General features: G+C 34.8%; 1 protein-coding gene across 1 annotated transcript in view; it reads left to right on the top strand.

Moving 5' to 3' along the window:
* hig (hikaru genki) overlaps window positions 1–27,845 on the top strand; it is a 617,858-nt gene that overhangs the window by 495,456 nt on the left and 94,557 nt on the right. The window contains exon 8 of the mRNA XM_069822891.1: window positions 9,988–10,197. Coding sequence (XP_069678992.1) covers window positions 9,988–10,197 — 210 coding nt within the window. The remainder of the gene's footprint in view (window positions 1–9,987; window positions 10,198–27,845) is intronic.

Raw genomic sequence — 27,845 nt, 5'->3', positions numbered from 1 at the left:
TACCTATTATATCAATAAAGGAACCCTTAATAGACGCTAGATAGCCGTGATATTGATAAAGCATCGTTAAAATGACAGCACGAAACAAATGAAAACAAGTGGCGCAAAAGCACGTCCAGTCTCTACTGGGGAAAGATAAATCAGTATTTCGCTTCCGGAAATCGAACTGTGTTCCACTCTGTTTGCAGCTGAATACGTTACCACTGGAGCCAGAGCGGTCTTTAATATCAATAAGCAGCATTAATAATTGTTTCGCTCCGCACATCCCTGTGGGAGGGACGGCATCGCAAGCTCCCACACACAAAGCTCACGCCTGGGGTGACAATAGCTATTCGACGCGACATGCTCCAAATTTCGTACTTGTTATCCACTTTTACGGAAGTGTGTATGGTAAAAATGGCGCTATTCATTGCCTTCTTTGCCGACTGGTTCCAGTTTATCAAACATGAAACGTGCAAACGAGGCTCTAGAGGCGGCCGGCGAGCATTTCAGCTGTGCTGGGCCATTTCATCCACAGAGACGGACCTGTTAGCGGCCCCGCTTGCTTTTGATTGCGATATACTACATTTGTTGTGCAATATCGAAAATCCATAAGCTATGGTTGAAATGCAGCCAGAGAGCTCCACGTAAAACCTATTGTGTTTAACAGCAGTTTCCAATTTCAGATTTTTAGTTACTAAAATCAGAAAGTTTATCTGGTGCTATCACCGCCATCACTTCAACACTGTCACTATTATTACCAGTAAAGCTGATTATTACGTACAAACATGACCAATGACGAAAATTTCAATACATGTTTAGCTGAACCTAAATGCTACACAACGCTGGGCTCAATCACAGCCAGAGATACGGGCCAAGGTTTTGCAACTCCTTATCTATACTAATAATAAATCTGTAGCCGAAATTTTTCTGCTAATTTTCGCTTTTCCAAAATTAATTGGTGTTAAGCGTCCTGAAACCGAAAATCGCTTTTTTTTTACATTTTTTTTCCTATGTCTGTCTGTCTGGATGTTTGTTACCTTTTCACGCTATAATGGCTGAACCGATTTATATGAAAATTGGAATATAAATTAAGTTCGTTGTAACTTAGATTTTAGACTATATGGCATTCAAAATACTTTATTTAAAAGGGGGGTTATAAGGGGGCTTGAATTAAATAAATCGAAATATCTCCCTAGTATTGATTTTTGTTAAAAAATATTACATAACAAAAGTTTCTTTAAAAATAATTTCCGATAAGTTTTATTCCAAGCAAAATTTTGATAGGACTGATATTTAATGACATAAATGAGTTTTAAAATTAAAATAACGATACCACCTATTGGCCTGTAATGAAACAGAAACAAATGACTTCGTCTATAATGGACCTTGAACAACAATCAGTTTTCATTAAACTATGGTTGCATGTAATAACAATTAAGAAACATGTTAAAGGAATTGTCAATGCACCAAATGAGTGGTCTCTGGATCAAAATGATCGCAGTTTATTTTGTTTAATGCAATTTAAATTAAGTAACATACTAAACGATTTATCCTTCTATCAAACACGAATGTTCCTTGGGTCAAATTTCCTATTTTAATTATGTAATTACTTTATATTTAGTTCTAACGGGTGCAGCGGAGCGCACGGGTACGGCTAGTTGATAATAAATCCAGGCCTAGGTAATTTTAATTGTGGTAAATTTAAGAATAAATTTAAGCAAATTTTTTAATTATCATGTCCTTCTTTGTCTTATCCTTTTCTTAATAACGATATCATTTATTTTTTCTAACTTGATTTGATTCTTTGATTTTCATCTTAATAATTCCTGTTTTGTAATTATTGTACTAAATTTTTAGTTTTCTTGAATTTTTGTTAAAGTGTATTTTACGTAGTACAAATTTTTATCTGTCTGTCTGTCTGTCTGTCTACTCACACACATACCTACCCATCCACCCGCCTAGATACCCGCTTAGCTACACACCTAGCTACTCGTCTATCTATCTATCTATCTATCTATCTATCTATCTATCTATCTATCTATCTATCTATCTATCTCTCTGTCTGTCTGTCTGTCTGTCTGTCTGTCTGTCTGTCTGTCTGTCTGTCTGTCTGTCTGTCTGTCTGTCTGTCTGTCTGTCTGTCTGTCTGTCTGTCTGTCTATCTATCTATCTATCTATCTATCTATCTATCTATCTATCTATCTATCTATCTATCTATCTATCTATCTATCTATCTATCCATCTATCTATCCATCTGTCTGTCTATCTATCTATCTATCTATCTATCTATCTATCTATCTATCTATCTATCTATCTATCTATCTATCTATCTATCTATCTATCTATCTATCTATCTATCTATCTATCTATCTATCTATCTATCTATCTATCTATCTATCTATCTATATATCTATCTATCTATCTATCTATCTGTCTGTCTGTCTGTCTGTCTGTCTGTCTGTCTGTCTGTCTGTCTGTCTGTCTATCTATCTATCTGTCTATCTGTCTATCTGTCTCTCTGTCTATCTGTCTCTCTCTGTCTCTCTATCTGTCTCTCTGTCTCTCTGTCTGTCTCTCTGTCTCTCTGTCTGTCTCTCTGTCTATCTGTCTCTCTGTCTATCTGTCTCTCTGTCTATCTGTCTATCTGTCTGTCTATCTGTCTATCTGCCTATCTGTCTATCTGTCTATCTATCTATCTATCTATCTATCTGTCTGTCTGTCTTTCTGTCTGTCTATCTATCTATCTGTCTCTCTGTCTCTCTGTCTATCTGTCTCTCTGTCTCTCTTTCTCTCTGTCTCTCTGTCTATCTGTCTCTCTGTCTATCTGTCTCTCTGTCTCTCTGTCTCTCTGTCTATCTGTCTCTCTGTCTATCTGTCTCTCTGTCTCTCTGTCTGTCTGTCTGTCTCTCTGTCTCTCTCTGTCTCTCTGTCTATCTATCTATCTATCTGTCTGTCTGTCTGTCTATCTATCTGTCTATCTGTCTCTCTGTCTATCTGTCTCTCTGTCTCTCTGTCTCTCTGTCTGTCTATCTATCTATCTATCTATCTATCTATCTATCTATTTATCTATCTGTCTGTCTGTCTGTCTGTCTGCCTGTCTGTCTATCTATCTATCTGTCTATCTGTCTATCTGTCTCTCTATCTGTCTGTCTCTCTGTCTCTCTATCTGTCTATCTGTCTATCCGTCTCTCTGTCTATCTGTCTCTCTGTCTATCTGTCTCTCTGTCTCTCTGTCTATCTGTCTCTCTGTCTGTCTGTCTCTCTGTCTCTCTGTCTATCTGTCTCTCTCTGTCTCTCTGTCTATCTATCTATCTATCTACCTGCCTACCTACCTACCTATCTATCTACCTATCTACCTACCTACCTATCTATCTACTTACCCACCTACCTACCCATCTGTCTAAAAAGACACTCTTTCAGCTTTCCCAATAACGGGACCACGTCATTAGACAGAGCATAACTAACACACAGAGTAAAAGCAAAATTGAAATTAAAGAAGAGAACAATAGGGCCTAGACTCTAAATGATGAAGAAAATGCTAAGTTAACGTGAAATTAGACTTGAAAATGAGATTTTAAGTGTTACCTCTAAAAATTATTATACAAGGGACTTTCATTTCAAAACTTCCCAGTTCAAATATAAATAAATAATTATGTAAATTGAATTCAATTTAAACAAAAAAGACGTCAATTTAGGTATTGAGGAGGGAGTCTGAAATCAGGCTTAATTGCATTTTAGATTTCACCCCCACCCCCATTCACCCTCACTTTGAAATTTCAATTGGTATACCTCTATATTTTATACTTAAATATGAAAGAGTATTCAATTTTTTATACATGTCATTCATTTGTTTTCGTATATTTTGTTTTCTATCGTCGCCTGGCAACCTGGATTGTTGTTATTGTTTGTTAGAGCTGAAGAGAATAAAGCTACAAAAACTTATTGAGCATTTCATATAATAGTTATGTTTGTCCAATTTGAAATTCAATACACACTAGAACTTGAAAACAACTCCATAAATTTCTTAGACATCACCATAACAAAAATTGACAACAAACACACCTACAAAATATACAGAAAACCAACCACCACCACCACACACATACACAACACATCTAACCACACCACACAACACAAACATGCTGCATTCAGTACAATGGTACACAGATTACTCAACATACCCATGAGCCAACAACACTACTATGAAGAAGTGAACACAATCAAATACATAGCACAAGAAAACGGTTACAATCCAAACATAATAGACAACATCATAAGAAAGACAAAACAAAAATTTAACAAACACAAAAACACGCAAAACACAACACAAACACAAGAACATAAGAAATACATCACACTAACATATAAAAACAAAAGCACACACAAGATCGCATCTTCATTCAGAAAGCAGAAATACAACATAGCATACAGAACAGAAAACACACTACAAAGATATCTCAACACACAAAAAACACAAACAAATAAATACGACCACACAGGTGTATACGAACTCACATGTAATAGTTGCGACAAGTTCTACATAGGACAGACTGGTAGATCATTCCAAACACGCCACAAAGAACACATTAAAGCTATAACCAAAGGACACAATACATCTACATACGCCGATCACATAACCAATACTAACCATACACACAATAACATAAATACAGACATGGAAATCCTACACATACAACCCAAGAACCAAAAACTCAACACACTAGAAAAATACGAAATATACAAACACACTAAAACACACCCTGATCAAATTCTCAACACACAGATCAATTTCAGTACACACACACTATTTGACTCCACTCTTCAACATCTTTCAACAAGCAAACGCACCCACATAACAGGCAGAGAAGTTCGAGATGACGCCGAGATCTAGTAGGCTGTGAGGATGGTACGTGAAGCACTGAAACAGCTGTAAGCCGCACAAATCTTGCATAATTAACACGAGTAAATCCGCCAGTTAATCAATTAGTTATGTTTGTGTATTAAATTATTTTAAAATGGTGTATACCCTTCAAGAGAGAACATAAAACATCCTTATTGATTAAATTGAGGAAATTACACGAAATAAACTGTTTTTGTGCGAGATCGTGCGTATTTGCTTGCTTTCCGCACAAAACCAATACGCGGTAAGTGTGAAATACCACATTCAGTATTCCCAACGTAACACACATAACAATTTCCCTCTTCTTACTGCTTAAGCGCCATATTCATTTTACTGCTTTAGGCTTTTAACATATTATTTTTAGAGACGTTTAACATAGTAATAATTATAAATTGGAATCTTACCACTGCAATTTCACCTAAATTGCACTGTTAATTATTGTTTTTAAATATTTTCAAAAATTAAGTAAACTTTACAACACCACAAAAGTTACTGCATTTGTAATGCAAGTAACATTAAGGAAGCCGTGAAAAAAATCAACAAGATTCCAGATGCCGATGTTATTACTGCAATATGTTATATAAATAATATTGTTAAAATATTAAAATGAAAAGTAAATCATTACATAACCTTACCGTTTGTTTTAAGTTCGCATTTATAGACTGGGGGAAAAAAAAGACAGACGTATATCACGGCCTGCTGGAATATAGTAAACACAAAACATTTTATAGCAACAATGTTGAAGATAGATATTTTAGTTTTTAAAAGTTGCCGTCATTGAACAGAAACCAAGATGGGGATTTCATTGCAACTAATTAGAAATTCCTCTTTCAGGTATGTAATAAACGATCTTCGCACAAAATAATGTACGATACACGAGCAGTATGTTTGTTTTCATGTTCTCGGAAATTAAAAAAGCTCAACTACGTTTCGCTTTTTCAATCTTTTCCTCGAACATGAAAACGTCAACATACCGCTCTTGTAACGCATATTACTATTTCATCCTACAATCAACTGATAATAACAAAAATACAGGTTGCCAGGCGACGATAGAAGCTGTGATTCTGTGATAGTTATTCAAATGTGAGTGGGGATGTTTGTATTGGTAACAAACATAATTTCATAAGGATTGATAGTCTGGTCGCTGTTATCGCCAGTCAAGGTTTTCAAGCTCTAGCACATGAATTGTGTACGCAGCCTATCAATGCTGTCATTCGGATGCTATTCAATAATGTGCGGAAATTTGCTCAAATATCGAGACGGTGGACTTTGACCGAAGAGAGAAGAAGATAAATTCCTGTTTGTACAACCAAGTTTGGAATTCTGTGTACGATTGTAACTAGTGCTAATGGTGTGGCACAAATTCGCACATTAGCGAATCCGATTTCCATTACAGACTCCATTTGGCTGCCGCAACTTCTTTTCATTCCCCCCATAAGTCATGACCATTATTAGTATAGCAGTGAACCGAGCACGTCCATCATTTCAACGTGATTGAATTTTAACTGCTATATTGATCGTTATAGCCTAGGTTAACCAGCATTATCAACAGATCATGCTGTAGCAAATAGCTTTTAACAGAATTGCTCAGAGTATAAATGGACTGTCCACGTGCAGCCAATAAAATATACAATTCCAGGTTTTGAAGGGACTTGTACGTCAACGCATTGCAAAAATCATTATAATCATCACCATCATCTTTGTTAACGATCATGGATTACGCTTTCTGGCCTGTTTATCTGTTAATAATTGAACTCCAGATGAAACAGAAGACTGTAGCCATAATTTTATGTTATTTTATACCACTGTAATGGATGCATATTATTTTTAAGTGCGAGACAAATTTTAGAAGTAATTTTTCTATTATTACATACCGTGTTATTTATTTAAATATATACAAGGCAAACCGTAAGTAATGTCATTAATTTCAGGGGGTTATTCTTTGAGATATTTCAAGCAAATAACTTTAATACAATTTTGATCTTTTTCATTTCTTTTCGAGATAAAAATTGTTTTACATGAAACATTTCATAACGTATTTTGAAACATTCATTGATTTAATTCCCAACTTCCTCAGCCAAATTAAGAGAGCATGTATTGCGATAATATATTATTGAAAAATACTTAATAGTTTTGTCATTTAAATGTAAAGAAACTTGACCGAACAAATTTTACTTTCCTTCTGTAAAGGAATTTTTACAATGTTACATTTGTTCGGATCAAATTTATGTACATTTGAAGAACAAAACTAAAATTCTTTCAATCATTTATCAACAGTTATCTCACTAGAGGTTTTTATTTATCTAGAGAAAATGAAAACTCGAGTAGGATTTAATTGACTATTACACGATTAGAAGAAAGTATGTAAAGATTGGAAGAAATAAAGTACTCTAATACAATAAAATATTAACTGACTTACTAAAATTCTATTTCACTAATGTTACTTACTTACAAATGGCTTTTAAGGAACCCGAAGGTTCATTGCCGCCCTCACATAAGCCCGCCATCGGTCCCTATCCTGTGCAAGATTAATCCAGTCTCTATCATCATACCCCACCTTCCTCAAATCCATTTTAATATTTTCCTCCCAACTACGTCTCGGCCTCCCTAAAGGTCTTTTTCCCTCCGGTCTCCCAACTAACACTCTATATGCATTTCTGGATTCGCCCATACGTGCTATATGTCCTGCCCATCTCAAACGTCTGGATTTAACGTTCCTAATTATGTCAGGTGAAGAATACAATGCGTGCAGTTCTGTGTTGTGTAACTTTCTCCATTCTCCTGTAACGTTAGCTTCACGAAAACGTTTGAACCGAACCGCTATTTTTAGTTGGCTGTCTATGCTGTAAACAAATGACGATCGCAAAGCATGTTTTACAGTACCGTAAAGAATTTTCAGTTAGAAATGTTGGAAAACAAAGAAACAAATGATAGGGAAGTGATAAAATCAGAAGAAAGTATGTAAAAATTAGAAGAAATAAAGTACTCTAATACAAAAACAGAGATGATAAAAACAGAAGAAATTATATAAAGATTAGAAGAAATGAAGTACTCTAATACAATAAAATAGATATTATTAATTGACTTACTAAAATTCTATTTCACTAATGTTACCTTCACCAAAATGTTTGAACGGAGCCGCCATTTCCAGTCAACTATCTATGCGGGAAACAAATCACGATCGCAAAAGTATCGTAAAGAATTTGCAGTTTGAAACAAAGAAACAAATGCTAGAGTAGTGAGAATGGGATTACATTTTTATGTAATGGTTGACTCGCAAGTTACCTTCCACATACTTAATCAGAAAGTCGTAGTTTTATGTAAAAATTTCTGGTAATGTTTTTTTATAATTGAAACATTTCGTGATGAAGGCCTACATGCTTATAAATATGAATAACAGTGTAGGATTGTAAAAACGCATGGGGCATATATCAAGAGCCAACAGAATCTACATCACTTAACAGCGCGTGGTTTAATTCCTATACGAGTTCTAAACATTCTGTAACATAATGAACACTACACTCCCCCTTTAGGTATGGATAATATTAATTCATTATTATAAAGCTATTATGATAGGAGGAAAAATTTCTTGCAGGTTATATTATGATTAAAAGATGGGAGTTTCTATATATGACAATCAACAATGCATAATCTGAAAGGACAAATGAAAATCGTAGATGATTAAAATGGCTACTACAAATCAACAGCGGTCACAATGTGTTCTTTGGTATGCTAAATTTGAGAGTGTTAAAAGAGTTCAAAGAGAATTTCGAAGTGAGTATGGTGTACTTAATGTACCTAAATACGATTCCATAATGTTGTGGTATCAAACATTTGTAGAAACAGGTTCTGTGTTAAAAAAACATGCAGGAGGTCGCAGACGAAACCCAGTACGAGAAGCAGCTATCTCCTGACTTCTTCGTGTGGGGTTTTGTTAAAGACATTGTCTATTCACAGAAACCCAGGAACACTGATGATCTGGCAGTAAAAATTACTCAAGCTTTTCAACAAATCACACCTCTTATGTTACAACGGAAATGGGCTGAATTGCATCACCGTTAAGAGTTGTGAGGGGTGCGCAGTGGAAGTCATGTTGAGCTCTGAGGAATATTCCATCTTTCAGTGCTGTATGCACAAAGTTTCAACAAATAAATATATATTATTTTGATGTACCGAAGTACATATGATATTTCCATGAAGATATTGTGCGTCATCATACGATGAAAGAGTAATGGAACGGAGAAAAATTCTCTCCGGCACCAGGATTTGAACCCGGGTTTTCAGCTCTACGTGCTGATGTTTTATCCACTAAGCCACACCGGATACCCATCCCGGTGTCGGACAGAATCGTCTCAGTTTAAGTTCCAACTCTTGGGTTCCCTCTAGTGGCCGCCCTCTGCACTACGTCACAGATGTCTATGAACGTAGGACTGAAGTCCACACATGTGCTGAGGTGCACTCGTTATGAGTGACTAGTTGGCCGGGATCCGACGGAATAAGCGCCGTCTTAAATCACGAAGTGATTTACGCATATCATATATATTATTTTGATGTACCGAAGTACATATGATATTTCCATGCAGATATTCTGCGTCATCGTACGATGAAAGAGTAATGGAACGGAGAAAAATTCTCTCCGGCACCGGGATTTGAACCCGGGTTTTCAGCTCTACGTGCTGATGCTTTATCCACTAAGCCACACCGGATACCCATCCCGGTGTCGGACAGAATCGTCTCAGTTTAAGTTCCAATTCTTGGGTTCCCTCTAGTGGCCGCCCTCTGCACTACGTCACAGATGTCTATGAACGTAGGACTGAAGTCCACACATGTGCTGAGGTGCACTCGTTATGAGTGACTAGTTGGCCGGGATCCGACGGAATAAGCGCCGTCTTAAATCACGAAAACCCGGGTTCAAATCCCGGTGCCGGAGAGAATTTTTCTCCGTTCCATTACTCTTTCATCAATAAATAAAGTTCAGTAATAAATCTTTTACGATGTTTTTATCTTCTGCATACTCAAACGGATCACCCTGTATAATGAAAGGAAATGAATTGTTGGGCAATGTAGGTGTATAACGAGACTCTCTTCTGGTTTGTGTGATGCAGGGCGGTGGTCGGCGCCAATCCCCTTCTGCGTGCCCATCATATGCCCAGTCCTGGACATAGACGACCCGCACCTCACTCTTGTAGAGCACAACACCAGCTACGGCGGGCGCGCCGTGTTCCGCTGCTCCTGGGGCTACAGACTGACGGCCCCGCCCGGCGTGGAGTGCGAGGTGGACGGACAGTGGTCCGGACCAGTGCCTTCGTGTGAAGGTGAGTCACTGCATGCATCATGTCCCTGCATCTATACACGATGTTTCAGTGTTACGTTTTATGAGTATAGCGAGGAAGTGAAATAACCCTGTAGATTTTCAGAGCGAATAGCGCGAGTTATATGAGCCGTTGAGAGCAGAAGTGGTGTAAGTCAAAAATGGGTAATGAGGGTTAAAGTAAACATTCTGTAAAATACAGCGCAAATTAGCAATTAATATTCAATTTACCGTCGCGCGGGATGACTTTGTGCCATTCTCGCATTTCATAAAAAAAACGTAAGGAAGTAGTCTTTAAATCCGTCACAAGGTTTTAAACACTACTAAACGTAAGGAAGTAGACTTTAAAACCTTGTCACGGTCTTAAAGAATACTTCCATACGTTTTTCGCGAATGGCACAAAGTCACCCTCATGCCACAAAGTCACCCCTCGCGACGGTATTTAAACTATTAGTAGTCAGTGGATAGCACGAAGGACATGTTAACTGCTACTTTGCGCTATATTTTACAGAATTTTTACTTTAAAACTCATTACCCAATTTTGACTTACACCACTTTTGATCTGAACGGCTCATATGTAACAAAAAAGTGTAATTACTATATTAATGGAAAGTCCATAATTTTCTCAGAAAAAAAGTACTTTTTCAAAATGTTTAACAATCTCTTATTCGATAACTATTGCGAGTAGGATCGTGATTTTAGTCCATACTGACAAAAAATCTAATAAAGAATCATTTATCCCTCTGGCGTATTTCAGTAGCGTGGACGGTTTTCGTGGAAATTTAATTTAAAACCTATTAATTTCAAGCCACTGAATATGTGAACTTGCAACATTGTAGCCAGAAAGTGAGATGGAAGGTAATTCGCTACGGTAGACAGACCTAATTTCGTTGACGTCATACACGTATAACTGTATTAGGAGGAGAAAAAGTAGTGTGTTAGCGGCGATGTTACCAGATTGCTGAAATTTCCAACTCAATTTTCTAATTAACCGTGGATTTAATAACAAAACAATATAGGTTTTCTATTCATTTAAGTGTACCCTGTAGGCTCTTTCAATCTGCAGGAAGAAATCAATCCTACAGTGCCACAATATTGAAAGCAAAGTTAACTGATGCTGATGATAATAATAATAATAATTATTATTATTATTATTATTATTATTATTATTATTATTATTATTATTATTTTAGCTGGCCGAGTTAAGGCAGTAAGGCCTTCTCTTCCACTCAACCAGCAAAAAGTATACATACATATGTATGAACTTACAAAGAATTCAAAAATTTGATTTAGATGAGAGTTACATGTATACAAGAGTTATTTACGAATTAAACAACAAAATACTATGAACTATTAATTAAACACTGAAATAAACTGTGTAGCAGAATTAAGCTAAAATACATAGAAAGTTAATATATTTCAAATAATGTTAGATAATAGAAAGAGATTATTATGAGACAATTTTGAAAATACAGCGCTATCAGGATGCATGTAAAACTGGAATTAGAAACCGCCTTTCAGTAAAAATAGTTAGCACTCTGCTAGCAATGAAGTTTGAAGAGCCTACTCGTAAATAATTTCAATGTTTAGACTGCCCATAAAATAACGTATTTTAATATGATGTAAATTCAGCAGTAATTGATTCTAAACATACCTACGTCTAATGATTTACTTATACAGGGTGATTCACGAGGAAAGGTAAAAAATTTAGGCCATTTTGAGTGAAAAAGTTCATATTAACATAGGTCCGTTTTCGAACGATGGCGAAGCTAGATGCACTTTTTTGGTAAAACGTCTCGCCCCAATGTGAATCAGACGTTACCATATGCTGCTGACGTGAGACAAGGTCACCGATCGCAATGCATGACGTAACATTGGAATCTGCATTGTGAGCGATGTAGATAAGAGAAGAGAAACAAACCGGGTGATGTGGCATTACAAATGTCACAACAAATACGCTATCACTTATCGGTTCACAGCAGTTCAGTCAGTTACCTACAGTACAGTAGTTATACAGGTACAGTTATCGGAAGTGTTAAGTTGTGTTTTTGAAGATGCCTTATAAATTTTCTACTGCAAAATACGCTGATATTGTGTATGATTATGGTTTGTGCGATGGAAGTTCCTTGTGTGCCGTCGCTGAATATGAACGACGCTTTCCGAACAGAAGGGTACCATATCGAAGAGTATTTGCTGTCTATGGGGTTGGATGAAAGACTTAGTATAGCAAATGAGTGGGGAAACGAGAGAGGCCCTAATAAACCTATTTTGGACGCGGCATAAAGTCAGCCACGTACAACTCTCCCGAGCGATAAGCGCGATTCACGCCCGAACGCAAAAGTGCATTGAAGCAGAAGGAGGTACCTTTGAAAATGTGCGAAAACATCGACCCCGACTTATAGAATATTAGTTATGTAGGCATACATGAATATGAACTTTAAATTTGTCCGTTATCTGTCTCTAAATGCGAGTTAGTACAATGGAATCTCAAAAGTTTTTGTGAAATCAAAGAGCCATATCTCCGTAACCGTTCGAAAACGGACCTATATTCATATGAACTTTTTCACTCAGAATGACTTCAGAATTCACATCCTAAATTTTTATCTTTCCTCGTGAATCACCCTGTATATGCATATTGTATTGTATTGTATTGTATTTATTAACATTCCATGGTATTCATACATGCTTACAGCTAGAATATGGAACAAGTCAAAAAACTTAATACTATTATAAAATCTTAATTTATAGTCACAGTCTAGATGAAATATATACAGACGAGATTTACAATATAGTCTACTAGTACAACACATAGTTTTAGTATCAATTTCATGAAGTGTTATTGAATGTCATGAATTCACCTACAGAATAGAAGGTGTGAGAAATTAGGTACTTTCTATAATTTGGCCCTAAATAATTTTATGTTTTGAGTTTCATTTTTTATATCGATAGGGAGGCTATTAAAAATTTTTACTGCCATATAACGCACTCCTTTTTGATAGCACGATAGACTTGCCGATGGAGTATGAAAGTCATTTTTTGACGTGTATTTATGCTATGAACTGTTGAATTAGTTACAAAGTTTTCACGATTACATACGAGGAAGACTATTAATGAAAAGATATACTGACAAGTCATTGGCATTATTTGTAGTTTTTTGAAAATAGTAGATTTCGCACATACTATTATTCTAATTACTCTTTTTGTAATAGAAATATATTGTTACTATCTGTGGAATTTCCCCAGAATATTATTCCAAAACTCATTACCGAGTGGAAGTATGCAAAGTATATTGTTTTTAAGGTATTGATATTTACTATCTTTTGCATAGATCTAATAGCAAAACAAGCTGAATTTAGTTTGGAGGTAATTTCTTTAATATGATTTTTCCAATTTAACACATTATCGATTTTTAAGCCAAGAAATTTGGTTATTGTTGTTTCTAATAGGGATCTATTGTTAATTATTGCGCTAGAAATTTGCGACGTTGAATTTGGACAGGATTTAAATTGAATTATGTTAGTTTTGTTACAATTTAATACTAATTTATTGACTGAGAACCAGTCACATATTTTGAAGAGAATTTCCTCTGTTGAAGATTGGAATGTGTTGGAGTTATTGGCTGTAATTACTATACTTGTGTCATCTGCAAATAATATGGGATGACCTACATCTTTTATAAGGGGAGCAAGATCATTTATAAACACTAGAAAAATTAGGGGACCTAATATATCTAGCATGTGATAAGATGGATTGACAGTAATAAAACTCCAAGAAACAAATTATTAATTTTATCTTTCTGCACAATTATTTATAATATTGCACAAGCATTTCGCAATTTGCACAAATATAATTTAATTTGTGCATTTTTGCGACAATTATTCACTTTCTAGCTTAAACCTGGTCTATAAGTATGTCTTTCCAGTCATAAGATTAACTTGTGTTGGTGATGTTGGAATGGCAGAAGTAAACACATTTAATTGCAAGCTTCGAATGCATCTTACTATGGAAACTGTGGTAATGCATCCACAGGACAATAGTTTGTCTTGATTCTCATTGTAGTAAGAGTTGAAAGGGTTCTACGATACGCCAACCTCGACGTAGCAATGCAGCTATGTCAATTCAACCAGTACACAAACATGGGCACTTAAAGACACGTGTGCTATATTCCCAGGCAAACAGGAACGCAAGGAAGACAGACGAATGAAATCAGAGTGGAAATGGATACAGAAGTCTAACGATATCGGTTACAGTACACACTTAAATCCCTCTTTATAATTCAGTTTTACAATCATCTCTCTCCCTACAGCTTATTTTTTTATCAAGCCTATATACTTGCACACAACTTACGAACAGTCTGATGGAGGCAGATAAAAAAGATAATATTTTTCTTTCACAATGTTAATAATGTTAAGGTGCTTATACAGGGACATCATTTTATTTTTACTTCAATTTTTATTGTACCTGAGTTTCTGAATGTACTTCACTCCCACTCCTTCTACTAAGGAAGTTCCAACTGCACACAGAACCAAGACCGCAGATAGTAAGCAGTACTGAGTTACTGAGTATAGTACGTTCCAGAAATATGTTCGCGTTTTCCAGTGACGAAAGAGCTTTCAATATTGAATCATATTTTCGCACAGATACTGTCCGTTTGCCTACGTCGCATCCCGATTTCCCCCACATGCTTCTGCTCGCCCCTCTGTAAAAGCTGGGCTGTCTTAGCTCTTTTCTGAAAACATTAATTTCGCTTAGGAATTAGACGTTTACGTAATATTATACAGCTGTTTAATTTAACTTAAATAAAAGGGCCTCGTTAAGTAATTAACTGTCACGTGATTTCCTCCCTTTCTACAATCCTGCGGCATAACCACTTGGACGGACAGTAGATAGCATGTCTGAGTAATTTTATATTTTCGGGTCGGGCAGAAGTGAAGATTGAATTCACAGTACGTAGAGTAGGTACAGAATTATTTCAACATGAGTTACTAGTACGAAGGACGAAACTGGCAATTGGAATTAGATGCAATAGTCTATAGTGCGATAATGTGCACAAAGGAACTGAAGCCTCTATCGAAATGAACGGCCACCATTTTCAAAATTGTGTTTAAATATTCATATTATGATTATTTTTCAATTTAACTTCTTTCTCTATATTGTACGCTAATGTGCTGTAGACAGTATAATATACACTGCATAATGAATACGTTCGCATGGATAACTCACTTCGTGAGTAAAAACACTTATTCTTAATACAGTACTGTACTTTGATTAAAGAAAAACCTAATGAAAATTATCAAACTCAAAATCACGATATTTCCTAGTTTACGTAAATGAATGAACTACTTTTCTTCCATCCTATACCTAGTAGAGTGATTTGTGTTTTACGCCAGTATCATCGAACTCCAGTCTTGGAGGGGGGGAGCAAGCGGTGTTTCCGATTCTCTAAAGGTATAGACAGGTTAATATTAAAAATGTTAGTAAAAATAAAATGATGTCCCTGTACAAATTTTGGCCACTCGACCGCAATTATGAGGACCGTAAAAAAATAAGTTTGCCAGGGGCCGTTAACAGAAAGGAAACACAATTTCATTGGAAAAATTTATTGGAACTGACACAGTAATTGTTGAGCTATTTTTCAAATATTCCCCACCGGAATTGAGACATTTATCATATCATGGGATCGACAGAGAAATGCAGATGGCTGTCAAACGCTGGTTCCGATCCCAGGCGGCTGACTTCTACGACACAAGGATTTAAATATTGATCCCATGGTATGTCAAATACCTCAGTTCTAATGGGGGAATATGTTGACAAATAGCGCAACAAATGCTGTATCTGTTTCAATAAAACTTCCCATGCAATTGTGCTTTTCTTTTGTAAACGGCCTCAGGGAAAATCACTTTCTAGACAGCCTTGCAATTGCAGTAGAGTGGCCAAAATTTGTATAAGTACTTCTTTTGACATTATTAACATGGTGGAAGAAAAAAATAACTTTTTTATCTGCCCCCATCAAAATATTTGCATCTTACATTTTATACCTTTTAAAGAAATGTTTCATATGAAATAATTGTTATCTCGAAAAGAAAGCAAAAACGATTAAAACTGTATTAAACTTTTTTGTTTGAAATATCTCAGAGAACAACTCAAATTAATAATATTACTTACGTACTCTGTGTATATCTCAAGTGTTGCGGAAAAAATTCACCATTAAAATGGAACACACTCACGGACAGGAGAATGCGAATTCGATTATGCGCAATGTTCAAAACATACAGAGGTGAGCCTGTCTGGAGAGAAATAAAAAATAGGTTGCAGCCACCAAATTACTCTTCAAGGAACGACCACTCATATAAATTGAGGGAAAGAAGACAGAGGACGGACACTGGAAAGTTTTATTTTCTCAATCGTACTATCAGGGACTGGAATCCTTTACCTGCAGACTTACTAAAGGCTTTACCAACAACCAAAAATGTATTTAAAAATAGGCTTAAGGACTTTACTAATAGACGGTAATTATACACAGTATTTAAAGGGTGTAAATGATATGTTGTTATTGAAGTGTTGTATCAGTGAAGAATTATGTTGTGTCAGTGAAGTGTGTTGTGTAAGTGAAACGTGTTCCTGTCAGTGAAGCTTTATAGCTTATGGTGGCAGTGCAAAGTATTTGAACAGTGAAATGTTTTTGAAGTGTTAGTGAAATCAGGATAGAATCAGTGAAATGTGTCGTAGTTCCAGTGCAGTGAGTGAGTTGTCAGCGAAATGAGTGTAATATTGAAAGGTACTTGTGCAGATATGAACATATCATACTCGTGGGTTTAGTTTGAACTTAGGTTTAAGATACTAATTAGATTTATTTCAAATGTTATTTTAAGTGATCGTGCTTCATTTAATTTAGGATATTTCCTATTATTATTATTATTATTATTATTATTATTATTATTATTATTATTATTAGTATTATTATTATTATAAATTATCGTTAGTATTAATTATTGGTATTATTATTAATTGTATTTTTAATTAATAAGTTTATTATTGTCATTATTGAGTGTAATTAGTTACCACTGCCACCGGGTGTATACCCATTGCAGTGTGAATAAATACATACATACAATTCATATATTTTTTTTCAAACTTTAAATACTACCCAGCAATAGCTCGCATACAACCAGTGATATGCATACCATAGGTTAAGAACCGCTGATGTATATTATTAAAAGTCGAATTTCATCCACATTATTTACATTCTCAATCGATGTATAGGGAATAAAATTATTCGACTTAGCAAATCGGCTGTTATAGCCCTTTTCCTATGACTTAGCTAATGGATGGTGCTACTTTTTGATGCCCAAAACAACACTTCTATTCGTGCTTACGCAAAATTTTCTATTTGTATTTTTAAGGCTCAGTCGCTGTTAGTGATGACAATCGATTGCAGCGATGGTTTACTACTTAATTAACTTATTATTCCCAGAACATGAATTTTACCACCAATTGAAAAGTATTGGGAATAAATTTGAATAAGGAACAAAAAAAGTTTCCTTCCGAGGCAGGATTCGAACCACGAAAGTCTTAGTTACCAGTCTATCGTGTTCTGGAGTGAACAAGGCTCTTTTTTTTTTTTTTTTTTTTTTTTTTTTTTTGCTATTGTACATAAATTCTTCCAGCATTCGTAAAACCGACGATATGATTTTTTGCATATCAATTGTCTGCTCCAAATCCTGTTCATCTCCGAATATTGGAGTGAATTTTAAAACAGAGCAAAGTTTTAATAGCAATCAATTTTCTTCATTTCAAGCCATTGCTTGAAATAATTATATCCCAAACGGTCTTACCAACATATGCTTTATATATTGTTCAATTTAAGAAATAATAAAAACGAGAACAAGGTTCATGCGCTGTATTGTCTATTTTATAACTTTTATCCCTCCCCCACTAACATGAACACTAACACAGCTATGCCGTGACCTACATCATGAGCTCGTATTTCCTGACATGATCCTGAGATATCTTACACAACCAGGGAGATGAACATTGCTTCAGAAATCTCCTAACTTTACTTCTATATAAATGCTGAGATTAGAACTTATGTGTGCAGTAAACCTTTCTGTTTATACTTCCACATCTGGTGAGAATAATTCTGCACCAACCATAACAATACACAATGCATTTAACTTTTATTAATAAATGTGTGATCTCGGGTAAACAGAGTTATAATTCATGAATACTGAAACGAAGGTAAATTTTCATTTCAAGAAATTGTCGTTAAGAAAATATAATTTCTCATTTATATGTTTTAAGCATTCTGCAACAATTAAACCAATAATAAATTATTTTCTTAACTACCACTCAAAATACAAACATAAATGAAACTATTCATTGTCCATCACAGAGACCTCATTTCTCACAATCCCAGAAGGATATAAGAACTAATTTGTCATCTCTGAAATTACAGTATATATATGCAATTAATTAAGCGTCAATCCACATGACGTAACTACTCTAATATTATAACCGCTTGTGATATTTATAAAAATCTATATTTAAATTCCATAGCAATATTTCAAGGCAATAGCAACTAATAATAACATTATATCTATTTTGTTTACTTATCAAGAAAATAAAAGTATTGTATTATATTGTATTTGTTGTTACATACTACAATACAAAATGAATACACAAGATAAACATAGCGCACATCGATCTGAGTACCGGTATGCTCGTGTTCGAGACAGTTCCTATAAATAACTATCTGAGTATGCTCGTGTTCGAGACAGTTCCTATAAATAACTATCTGAGTATGCTCGTGTTCGAGACAGTTCCTATAAATAACTATCTGAGTATGCTCATGTTCGAGACACTTCGTATAAATAACTATCTGAGTATGCTCGTGTTCGAGACAGTTCCTATAATAACTATCTGAGTATGCTCGTGTTCGAGACAGTTCCTATAAGTAACTATCTGAGTATGCTCGTGTTCGAGACAGTTCCTATAATAACTATCTGAGTATGCTCGTGTTCGAGACAGTTCCTATAATAACTATCTGAGTATGCTCGTGTTCGAGACAGTTCCTATAAGTAACTATCTGAGTATGCTCGTGTTCGAGACAGTTCCTATAAGTAACTATCTGAGTATGCTCGTGTTCGAGACAGTTCCTATAAATAACTATCTAAGTATGCTCGTGTTCGAGACAGTTCCTATAAATAACTATCTGAGTATGCTCGTGTTCGAGACAGTTCCTATAAGTAACTATCTGAGTATGCTCGTGTTCGAGACAGTTCCTATAAGTAACTATCTGAGTATGCTCGTGTTCGAGACAGTTCCTATAAATAACTATCTGAGTATGCTCGTGTTCGAGACAGTTCCTATAAGTAACTATCTGAGTATGCTCGTGTTCGAGACAGTTCCTATAAATAACTATCTGAGTATGCTCGTGTTCGAGACAGTTCCTATAAGTAACTATCTGAGTATGCTCGTGTTCGAGACAGTTCCTATAAATAACTATCTCAGTATGCTCGTGTCCGAGACAGCCTATAAATAACTATCTGAGTATGCTCGTGTTCGAGACAGTTCCTATAAATAACTATCTAAGTATGCTCGTGTTCGAGACAGTTCCTATAAATAACTGAGTATGCTCATATTCGAGACAGTTCCTATAAATAACTATCTGAGTATGCTCATGTTCGAGACAGTTCGTATAAATAACTATGTTGTACTACAATACAATATAACAACAATTCAATGAAATTACAATATTTAATACAATAATTACGAAACAGAAATTACTAAGTTAAAAAAGAAAATCAAATACATTAAATTTGCCCTTCAGTTCTCTACGTTTTACTAAATTGATCCCTATTCATTCGAAAATTATTTGCATCTTGTTTTTTCGACTATTTTCCAGTTACAATTTTATTTATACAACAATTTGTAATATGTATTTGAATATGAGATTGGTAAGCAATATTTTAATTTTCCAGAATATTCATATACGAGTATTACAATAGAAAATTTTAGTGTAAAATGTTTGTTAATGTATATAATTTTTTTTCCAATAATAATAAATAAAGCTATAGATTTCTAAAAAAAAAATCTTATATTCAAATCTATTTATGCGTAGTTCTGAGATGTGCGTCATTTTAATCATTCTCAAACAGTTGCATACAATCCAGGTTGCCGTTGAATTTTCCTGGTTTTATTCACGTAAAATCCAGTGACTCTTTAATCAGTCTGTATGTTAAAAACAAGGAGATGCATTATTACCTTTACTTTTTAACTTTGCTCTAGATCATGATAATAGGAAAGCCCAGGATAACAGAGTGTGTTTGGAATTGAACGGGTTACATCAGCTTCTTGTCTATGCGGATGACGTGAATATGTTAGGAGAAAATTCACAGATTATTAGAGAAAATACTGAAATTTGACTTGAAGCATGTAATGGGATAGGTTTGGAAGTAAATTCCGAAAAAACAAAGTATATGATTATGTCTCGTGACCAGAATACAGTATGAAATGGAAATATAAAAATTGAAAATTTATCCTTTGAAAAGGTGGAAAAGTTCAAATACCTCAGAGCGGCAGTAACAAATATAAATGACACTCGAGAGGAAATTAAACGCAGAATAAATATGGGAAATGCCTGTTATTATTCGGCTGAGAAGCTTTTGTCATCAAATCTGCTCTGAAAACAGCTCAAAGTTAGAATTTGCAAAACAGTTATATTACCGGTTGTTCTGTATGGTTGTGAAACTTGGACTCTCATTTTGAGAGAGGAACAGAGGTTAAGGGTGTTTGAGAATAAGGCGCTTAGGAAAATATTTGGGTTTAAGAGGGATGAAGTTACAGAAAAATGAAGAAAGTTACACAACGCAGAACTGCATGCATTGTATTCTTCACCTGACATAATTAGGAACATTAAAGAACATAACTTGGGAAAAACTTACAAGAAGAGACATGGCACAAATAGAAACAGTGAAAGCACGCTTCATGAAAAGAGTGCTAGGAGTTGGAAAAACGGCACATCGAGAATGACGTATGCCCTAATGAGAGAGACTTTCTTCATCGAAGACAGAAGACAGCTACTGCTACCGAGCACCAGCGCAAATGAGACTACGCTCCAAGGACTGCAGGAGAAGAGGAAAGACATCCGCAGCGAATTCTACACAACAGAGGCTATGTGTGCGAGAGAGTGGACACAACCCAACTACGAGATGAGGCTCATCCTAACACCATAGTCTACTATATACAGTCGCGAAGCTCAATATGTAGTAAAAATGCAAACATGGGTAGTTGCCCACCACTAGGATCGCTACTATCGCCTCATCATCGCAGATCTCTCTCCTAGCAGCCGACAAAATATGTTATACTTTCGTTGTCGTGTTCTTTTAGAAAAATTAACACCTTCCTTCCATTATTGAAATATTAAATGCATAAAGTTAATTTATTATTTTAATGAAGTATATTAAATTCTACCATAAACTCGAAGATACCTGCAAGAAATAAGTTAATATCATTTTTGTTTGTGCAAAACGAACTGAAATTTACTATAATAGCTTCACTCATTCAAGATTATAGCGATAATTAACTATGAAACCAATAAATATTAATTTCCATTTCTCTTTACAACAATAATAATGGAAATATGAATTAATGGAGTAACTTACGTGTACCGGTACTTGTAGTGTAGGCTTACGTAGTTAACAAAGTGGGATGAGGTTAAGCAATAATAATCACACCAGAATTGGAAATAAAACGTGATCAATAAATTGTATTGTAACAGACTTTTTCTACGTCTCTAGTAAAGCAACAAATAAAAATAACAACAAAATCAACAGCTATAATTAAAAACATATCCTTTGAAAAAAAAGTAGGCCTAAGCAATAATAATCCCACCTGAATTGAAAATAAAACGTGATCAATAAATTTCATTAAAACAAACTTAATTTTTCTACGTCTTTAGTAAAATAACACATAAAAATAATAACAAAATTAATAGCTACAATTAAAAATATATCCTCTGAAAAAAAAAGTAGACCTAACCTTTATTTCTCTGGAAATTTAGCAGCCTAAGTGACAGAACTTTAACCGGTATCTAATGTCCTTTCGGTTAGACTGAAACATTTCATTGTGAAATTTAAGGATATAATGTATTCTAACAGTCACAAAGAACTTCAAATTAAGAGTTTTGTTTCTGCACGGCATTCTTGTGGAAACCCAGGAACCTTTCTGAATCTTTCGGAAATCGGAAAAAGGATAACTCTGGCCTCTTTCTCTTATTGTTGCTACAATTTATAGCACTACAAAGTCTCCTCCTTGTCCCATATTATTATTCAAATTATTATATTTTAGCCATTAACATTTTCATTATAACCAATAACGAACATTTCACAAGCATCAATGTGAAATACGCAACGAGCTAGCACTCGATAGAAATACGACACAGTTCAAAGTCGACCATGGACAGTCTATTGTTTCTAGTTGCTAACCGCTTGGAGCGCTTTATCACGAGATTTGCAAAAAAACACCTCAAGCTTCGCAACTGTATATAGTAAACTGTGCTAACACGATACGCAATCCATGGTTTTCATCACAAGATATGCAGCACGAAGAGTTTCCATGAGCCGAACCAATAATGCGTGTGCGAATTGTGCAAAAACCCTTGTGAACGATACCACGTCGAAAATTGCACTGAAAGACGTTCATCGCTTAATAAGTTTTGCTCAGACTAATTAAGTCACCTTATGCACATTTGTGCGCATTTATTCTCATTCATTCATAAGGAACATTAAATCTAGACGTTTGAGATGGACAGGGCAAGTAGCATGTATGGACGAATCCACAAATGCATATACTCGTAGTTTTTTAGTTGGAAAACCCGAGGAAAAAAGACCTTTGGGGATGCAGAGACGTAGATGGGAGGATAATATTAAAATGGATTTGAGGTGGGATATGATGATTGGGACTGGATTAATCTTTCTCAGGATAGGGACCGATGGCGGACTTATATGAGGGCGGCAATGAACCTCATTTATAAGTACAGTAGAACCCCGATTATCCGACATCCTATTAACCGATTGTCGGATTATCCGACTATCTTTCTCTCATTCTTTTTTTTTTTTGCGACAGAAACATATGAAGTACTACTGTACGTTGTATTAGTACGTATTTTTTCTAGGGAGTGTTATTACAAACCTTAACACTTATCCAGCTTCGTCTACTGTTCAAGTTGCCGTACTGTACAACTTCTATATAAAATGTATTGAACGAGTGTCAAAAGAAAACTCTTTGTGATAAGTATCGAAAAAAATGCAAATAATTCAGTGGTTTGAGGAATGAGAAACTTGGCTCATCTCGCATCAGAATATGAGACTGATGTTACAACTGTGCGGGATTTAATAAAAATCAAGGATAAAGTATAGAATATGTAAATCTACAACATGGAACCTCTAGGCCTACTATTCCTATATTTCCGCTGATAGCCATTACAAGGAGTTTCCTTGACAACCGAACTTAAATTAGTGAACTTCTCATCCACTACCTAGCATCTTAATCATGAGATCACGGAGGAAATTACGAATCTTCAGCGCTTATTCACTTAATTTACGAACGTATTTTATGATACGGATTATCCGATTTTTTCGATTAACCGTCCAGTTCATCCCCTTCATTACCACGGATAATAGAGGTTCTACTGTATGTTGAACATTAAATTTAGAACACTCTGTATAATGTAAACTAAGCAGAAACAAGAATGCTTTGTCTTGCATTTCTGTACCATTAGACTGCATAAGATAATTTGCGCCATACGGCATCAGTTTAATTAAATTTATGAAACTATAACTAACAGAGAATTACACCGGATTAACTAGTTGGGATGTCTAGCAGCCTCGTTTCGCGCGGTGCCATATTCGATGCTGTTTTAAGAAACTGGGTTTATTAACGTCGCCAAACTCTTGCCACCACTGAGGCCACGGGGCGATGCTATGATGTTCCCCATACCTGCGCACACGTGACCATCGACTCAAATACCTGCATTACCCACCTCGTGCATTCTTATTACATGGTTCCCAGTCGACTCTGACCTGATACGATGTACCAGTGGCCTCTAGAGATTGGCTCCCACGACACAATTTTCATCTCCGTTGAATCTCAACGGTATCAGAAAATGCTTGCAAAGCTGTGTACGACCAGTACCATGCCTCCTTCTGGGGTTAATAGACACTTTTAATTGCACAATAATGGCCTTCAGTTACGACTGGCGATTTCAAATAAAAACATCGAATTCAATGTATTCTAAAAGTAATTGTCTTTCTCAAAACGATGTTGGAAAATCGAAAAAGAATTTGTAAAAAATACATTTAGGAAAAAAAACGAAAAATTTAATTATTTTTGCTTAATTACAGAAATATGCGTGTAGAAAGTTTAAATATTTACCCTTGGGTCATTCCATACAAAATTTTAAGAATATGCCAGTGATGTCAAATATGTTTGAGCTTTTAATATAATATTATCACTTACTTACTTACTTATTTACTTACTTACTTACAAATGGCTTTTAACGAACCCGAAGGTTCATTGCCGCCCTCACATAAGCCCTCCATCGGTCCCTATCCTGTGCAAGATTAATCCAGTCTCTATCATCATATCCCACCTCCCTCAAATCCATTTTAATATTATCCTCCCATCTACGTCTCGGCCTCCCTAAAGGTCTTTTTCCCTCCGGCCTCCCAACTAACACTCTATATGCATTTCTGGATTCGCCCATACTTGCTACTTGCCCTGCCCATCGCAAACGTCTGGATTTAATGTTCCTAATTATGTCAGGTGAAGAATACAATGCGTGCAGTTCTGCGTTGTGTAACTTTCTCCATTCTCCTGTAACTTCATCCCTCTTAGCCCCAAATATTTTCCTAAACACCTTATTCTCAAACAACCTTAACCTATGTTCCTCTCTCAGAGTGAGAGTCCAAGTTTCACAACAATACAGAACAACCGGTAATATAACTGTTTTATAAATTCTAACTTTCAGATTTTTTGACAGCAGACTAGATGATAAAGCTTCTCAACCGAATAATAACACGCATTTTCCATATTTATTCTGTGTTTAATTTTCTCCCGAGTGCCAATATAATATTATTGTAATAATAAATTAAACTGTCAATTATGACCGCCATATCATTCATATTTTAGTCATACGGATGACTTAAAAATGGGTGGCAGTAACACGTTATCCATAATTTAAAATATTCAAGACACCCTATATGAAGTGTCATCGAAACTAAGGAGACGCCATTGTAAACCTGAATAACCATATTTTAATACCTTAAAGAGTAATTAGAATAATATTAAGGGATGATCACAAAACACCTCATTGAAAAAATAAATAGTTTTTATATTCGAATGCAACAATTTAAATTCATACACATTGAAGAAAATCTTATTTTTAACCATTCTCCCAAGTTTTATGACGTTATTTCAAAAAACTTATGAATAATTAAATTAATAAAATTATTAATTTTTGTTCCGACGATTGAAAATCGCTTGCTATGTGTGGCGGTAGCAGCGTTCGAGAGACTTCATAACGATGAGTAATCTCAAACGTCCGTCTGCCTGATCTTGATCGTGCAACATTCTGTACGACGGGAGAGCCTACCTGTTGAGCTCCTTTGTTCCGGTGAGTTATTTTTCTTAAAAACTGACATGATATTTAAGTCAATATTTTGACATTTTCGCAGTTGAATAAATATACCCTAAAGAATTAAACACATGTTTTTTGGTGTGTAAAAATGAATTACATTTTGTGTTTTATATTTTTTTTTTATTTTACGGCGGGTAAGTAACTATTTTTAAAAATTACATATTTCTTTCATTTTTAGAGCATTTATCTCCTTTTTCGAGTTGCATTGAAATCACTTTTCCATCTTCTTTTACATAGTAAGAAAACTTCAATGAATGAAGCCGTGTTTGCTAAACTAATATTTTTAATGCTGATTGCTGCCAAACTATTAAGAATATAAATATAATATTGCGTGAAATTCATATTTAGAACATACAAAATAACCTACAACAATATATTTAACTTTTGAGACATCATGGTTTTTACGAAAGGCTGGTTCACAATAAACCGGAAACGGAAATGACAACGTTCTCGTTGTCGTTTCCGTTCCATGTTTATTGTGAACCAGCCTTAACCTAATGCCCAAACGTAACGGTCAATACATAATTAATAATGATCAATAGATAATCCTTCGTGATTCACGCAGTAGCAGAAATATTCTAGTTCCATGCCTTGTGGAAGCTATACCGCGATCAACTGTCCGTATACTTATAGGCCTATTTCGATAATATAGGGCCCACAGTAATTCTTTTGTCATTATTTAAACCTTGTCGGACCGTAAAGAAAACAACTATCGCTATGACCATATTTTTTTTTAATGCAATCAACAATGCCATTCTGAACGCATTATTTTTTATTCTTTAACTAGCCGTACCCGTGCGCTCCGCTGCACCCGTTAGAAATAAATATAAAGTAATTAAATAATTAAAATAGGACATTTGATCCAGGGAACATTCGTGTTTGATAGAAGGATAAATCGTTTAATATGTTACTTAATTTAAATTGCATCCAAATAATTAAATGCTATCATTTTGGTCTAGAGACCACTCATTTGGTGCAATGACAATTCCTTTAACATGTTTCTAATTATTATTACATGCAACCATAGTTTAATGAACATTGACATCATTTAGATTTAATGTGTATACTTTATTTTACTTGTTATAGGTTTCCATTGAATTATGGTAATAACTTAATTTTAACCTTTGTTTTCTACGTATTCAGTAAATGGCGCTTGGCCCACTATGGTTCTGAACCCTTCAAATAACTTAAATTATATTATATAATATTACATTACAAATATTATATTATATTATATTATATTATATTATATCATATCATATCATATCATATCATATCATATCATATCATATCATATCATATCATATCATATCATATCATATCATATCATATCATATTATATTATATTATATTATATTATATTATATTATATTATATCAGAAGTTACTGTAATAACATTATAGCATTATGTCCATCTAGAGAAACTACACTTTCCAATGGTGAAATAATAATTAATTATACAAATCGGTTAATTTAGCTTCCGATATTACTTCATACAAACACAGAAACATTCTCTGTAGGCTATCTTTCATAGCTTTCGATTGTTGCTGTCCAAAGCCCCTTATAGACGAAGTCATTTGTTTTTATTTCAATACACCGCCTTAGATGCAGTTATTTTAATTTTAAAACTCATTTATCTCATTACATATCAGTCCTATCAAACTTTTTCAAAGAATAAAATTTATCAGAAATCATTTTTAAAGAAACTTTTGTTGTGTAACATTTTTCACAAAAATCAATAATAAGCGGGATATTTCGATTTATTTAATTCAGGCCCCCTTATAACCCCCCTTTTAAATAATGTATTTTGAATGCCATATAGCCTATAATCTAAGTTACAACGAACTTAATTTATATTCCAATTTTCATCGAAATCCGTTCAACCATTATCGCGTGAAAAGTTAACAAACATACAGACACAGACAGACAGACAGACAGACAGACAGACATACAAA

Source organism: Periplaneta americana, chromosome 4 (assembly GCF_040183065.1).
Source record: "Periplaneta americana isolate PAMFEO1 chromosome 4, P.americana_PAMFEO1_priV1, whole genome shotgun sequence".
In the NCBI taxonomy this organism is placed as follows: domain Eukaryota; kingdom Metazoa; phylum Arthropoda; class Insecta; order Blattodea; family Blattidae; genus Periplaneta; species Periplaneta americana.
Note: the sequence above shows the minus strand (reverse complement) of the source record. Positions and strands in the feature narration are given on the sequence as shown.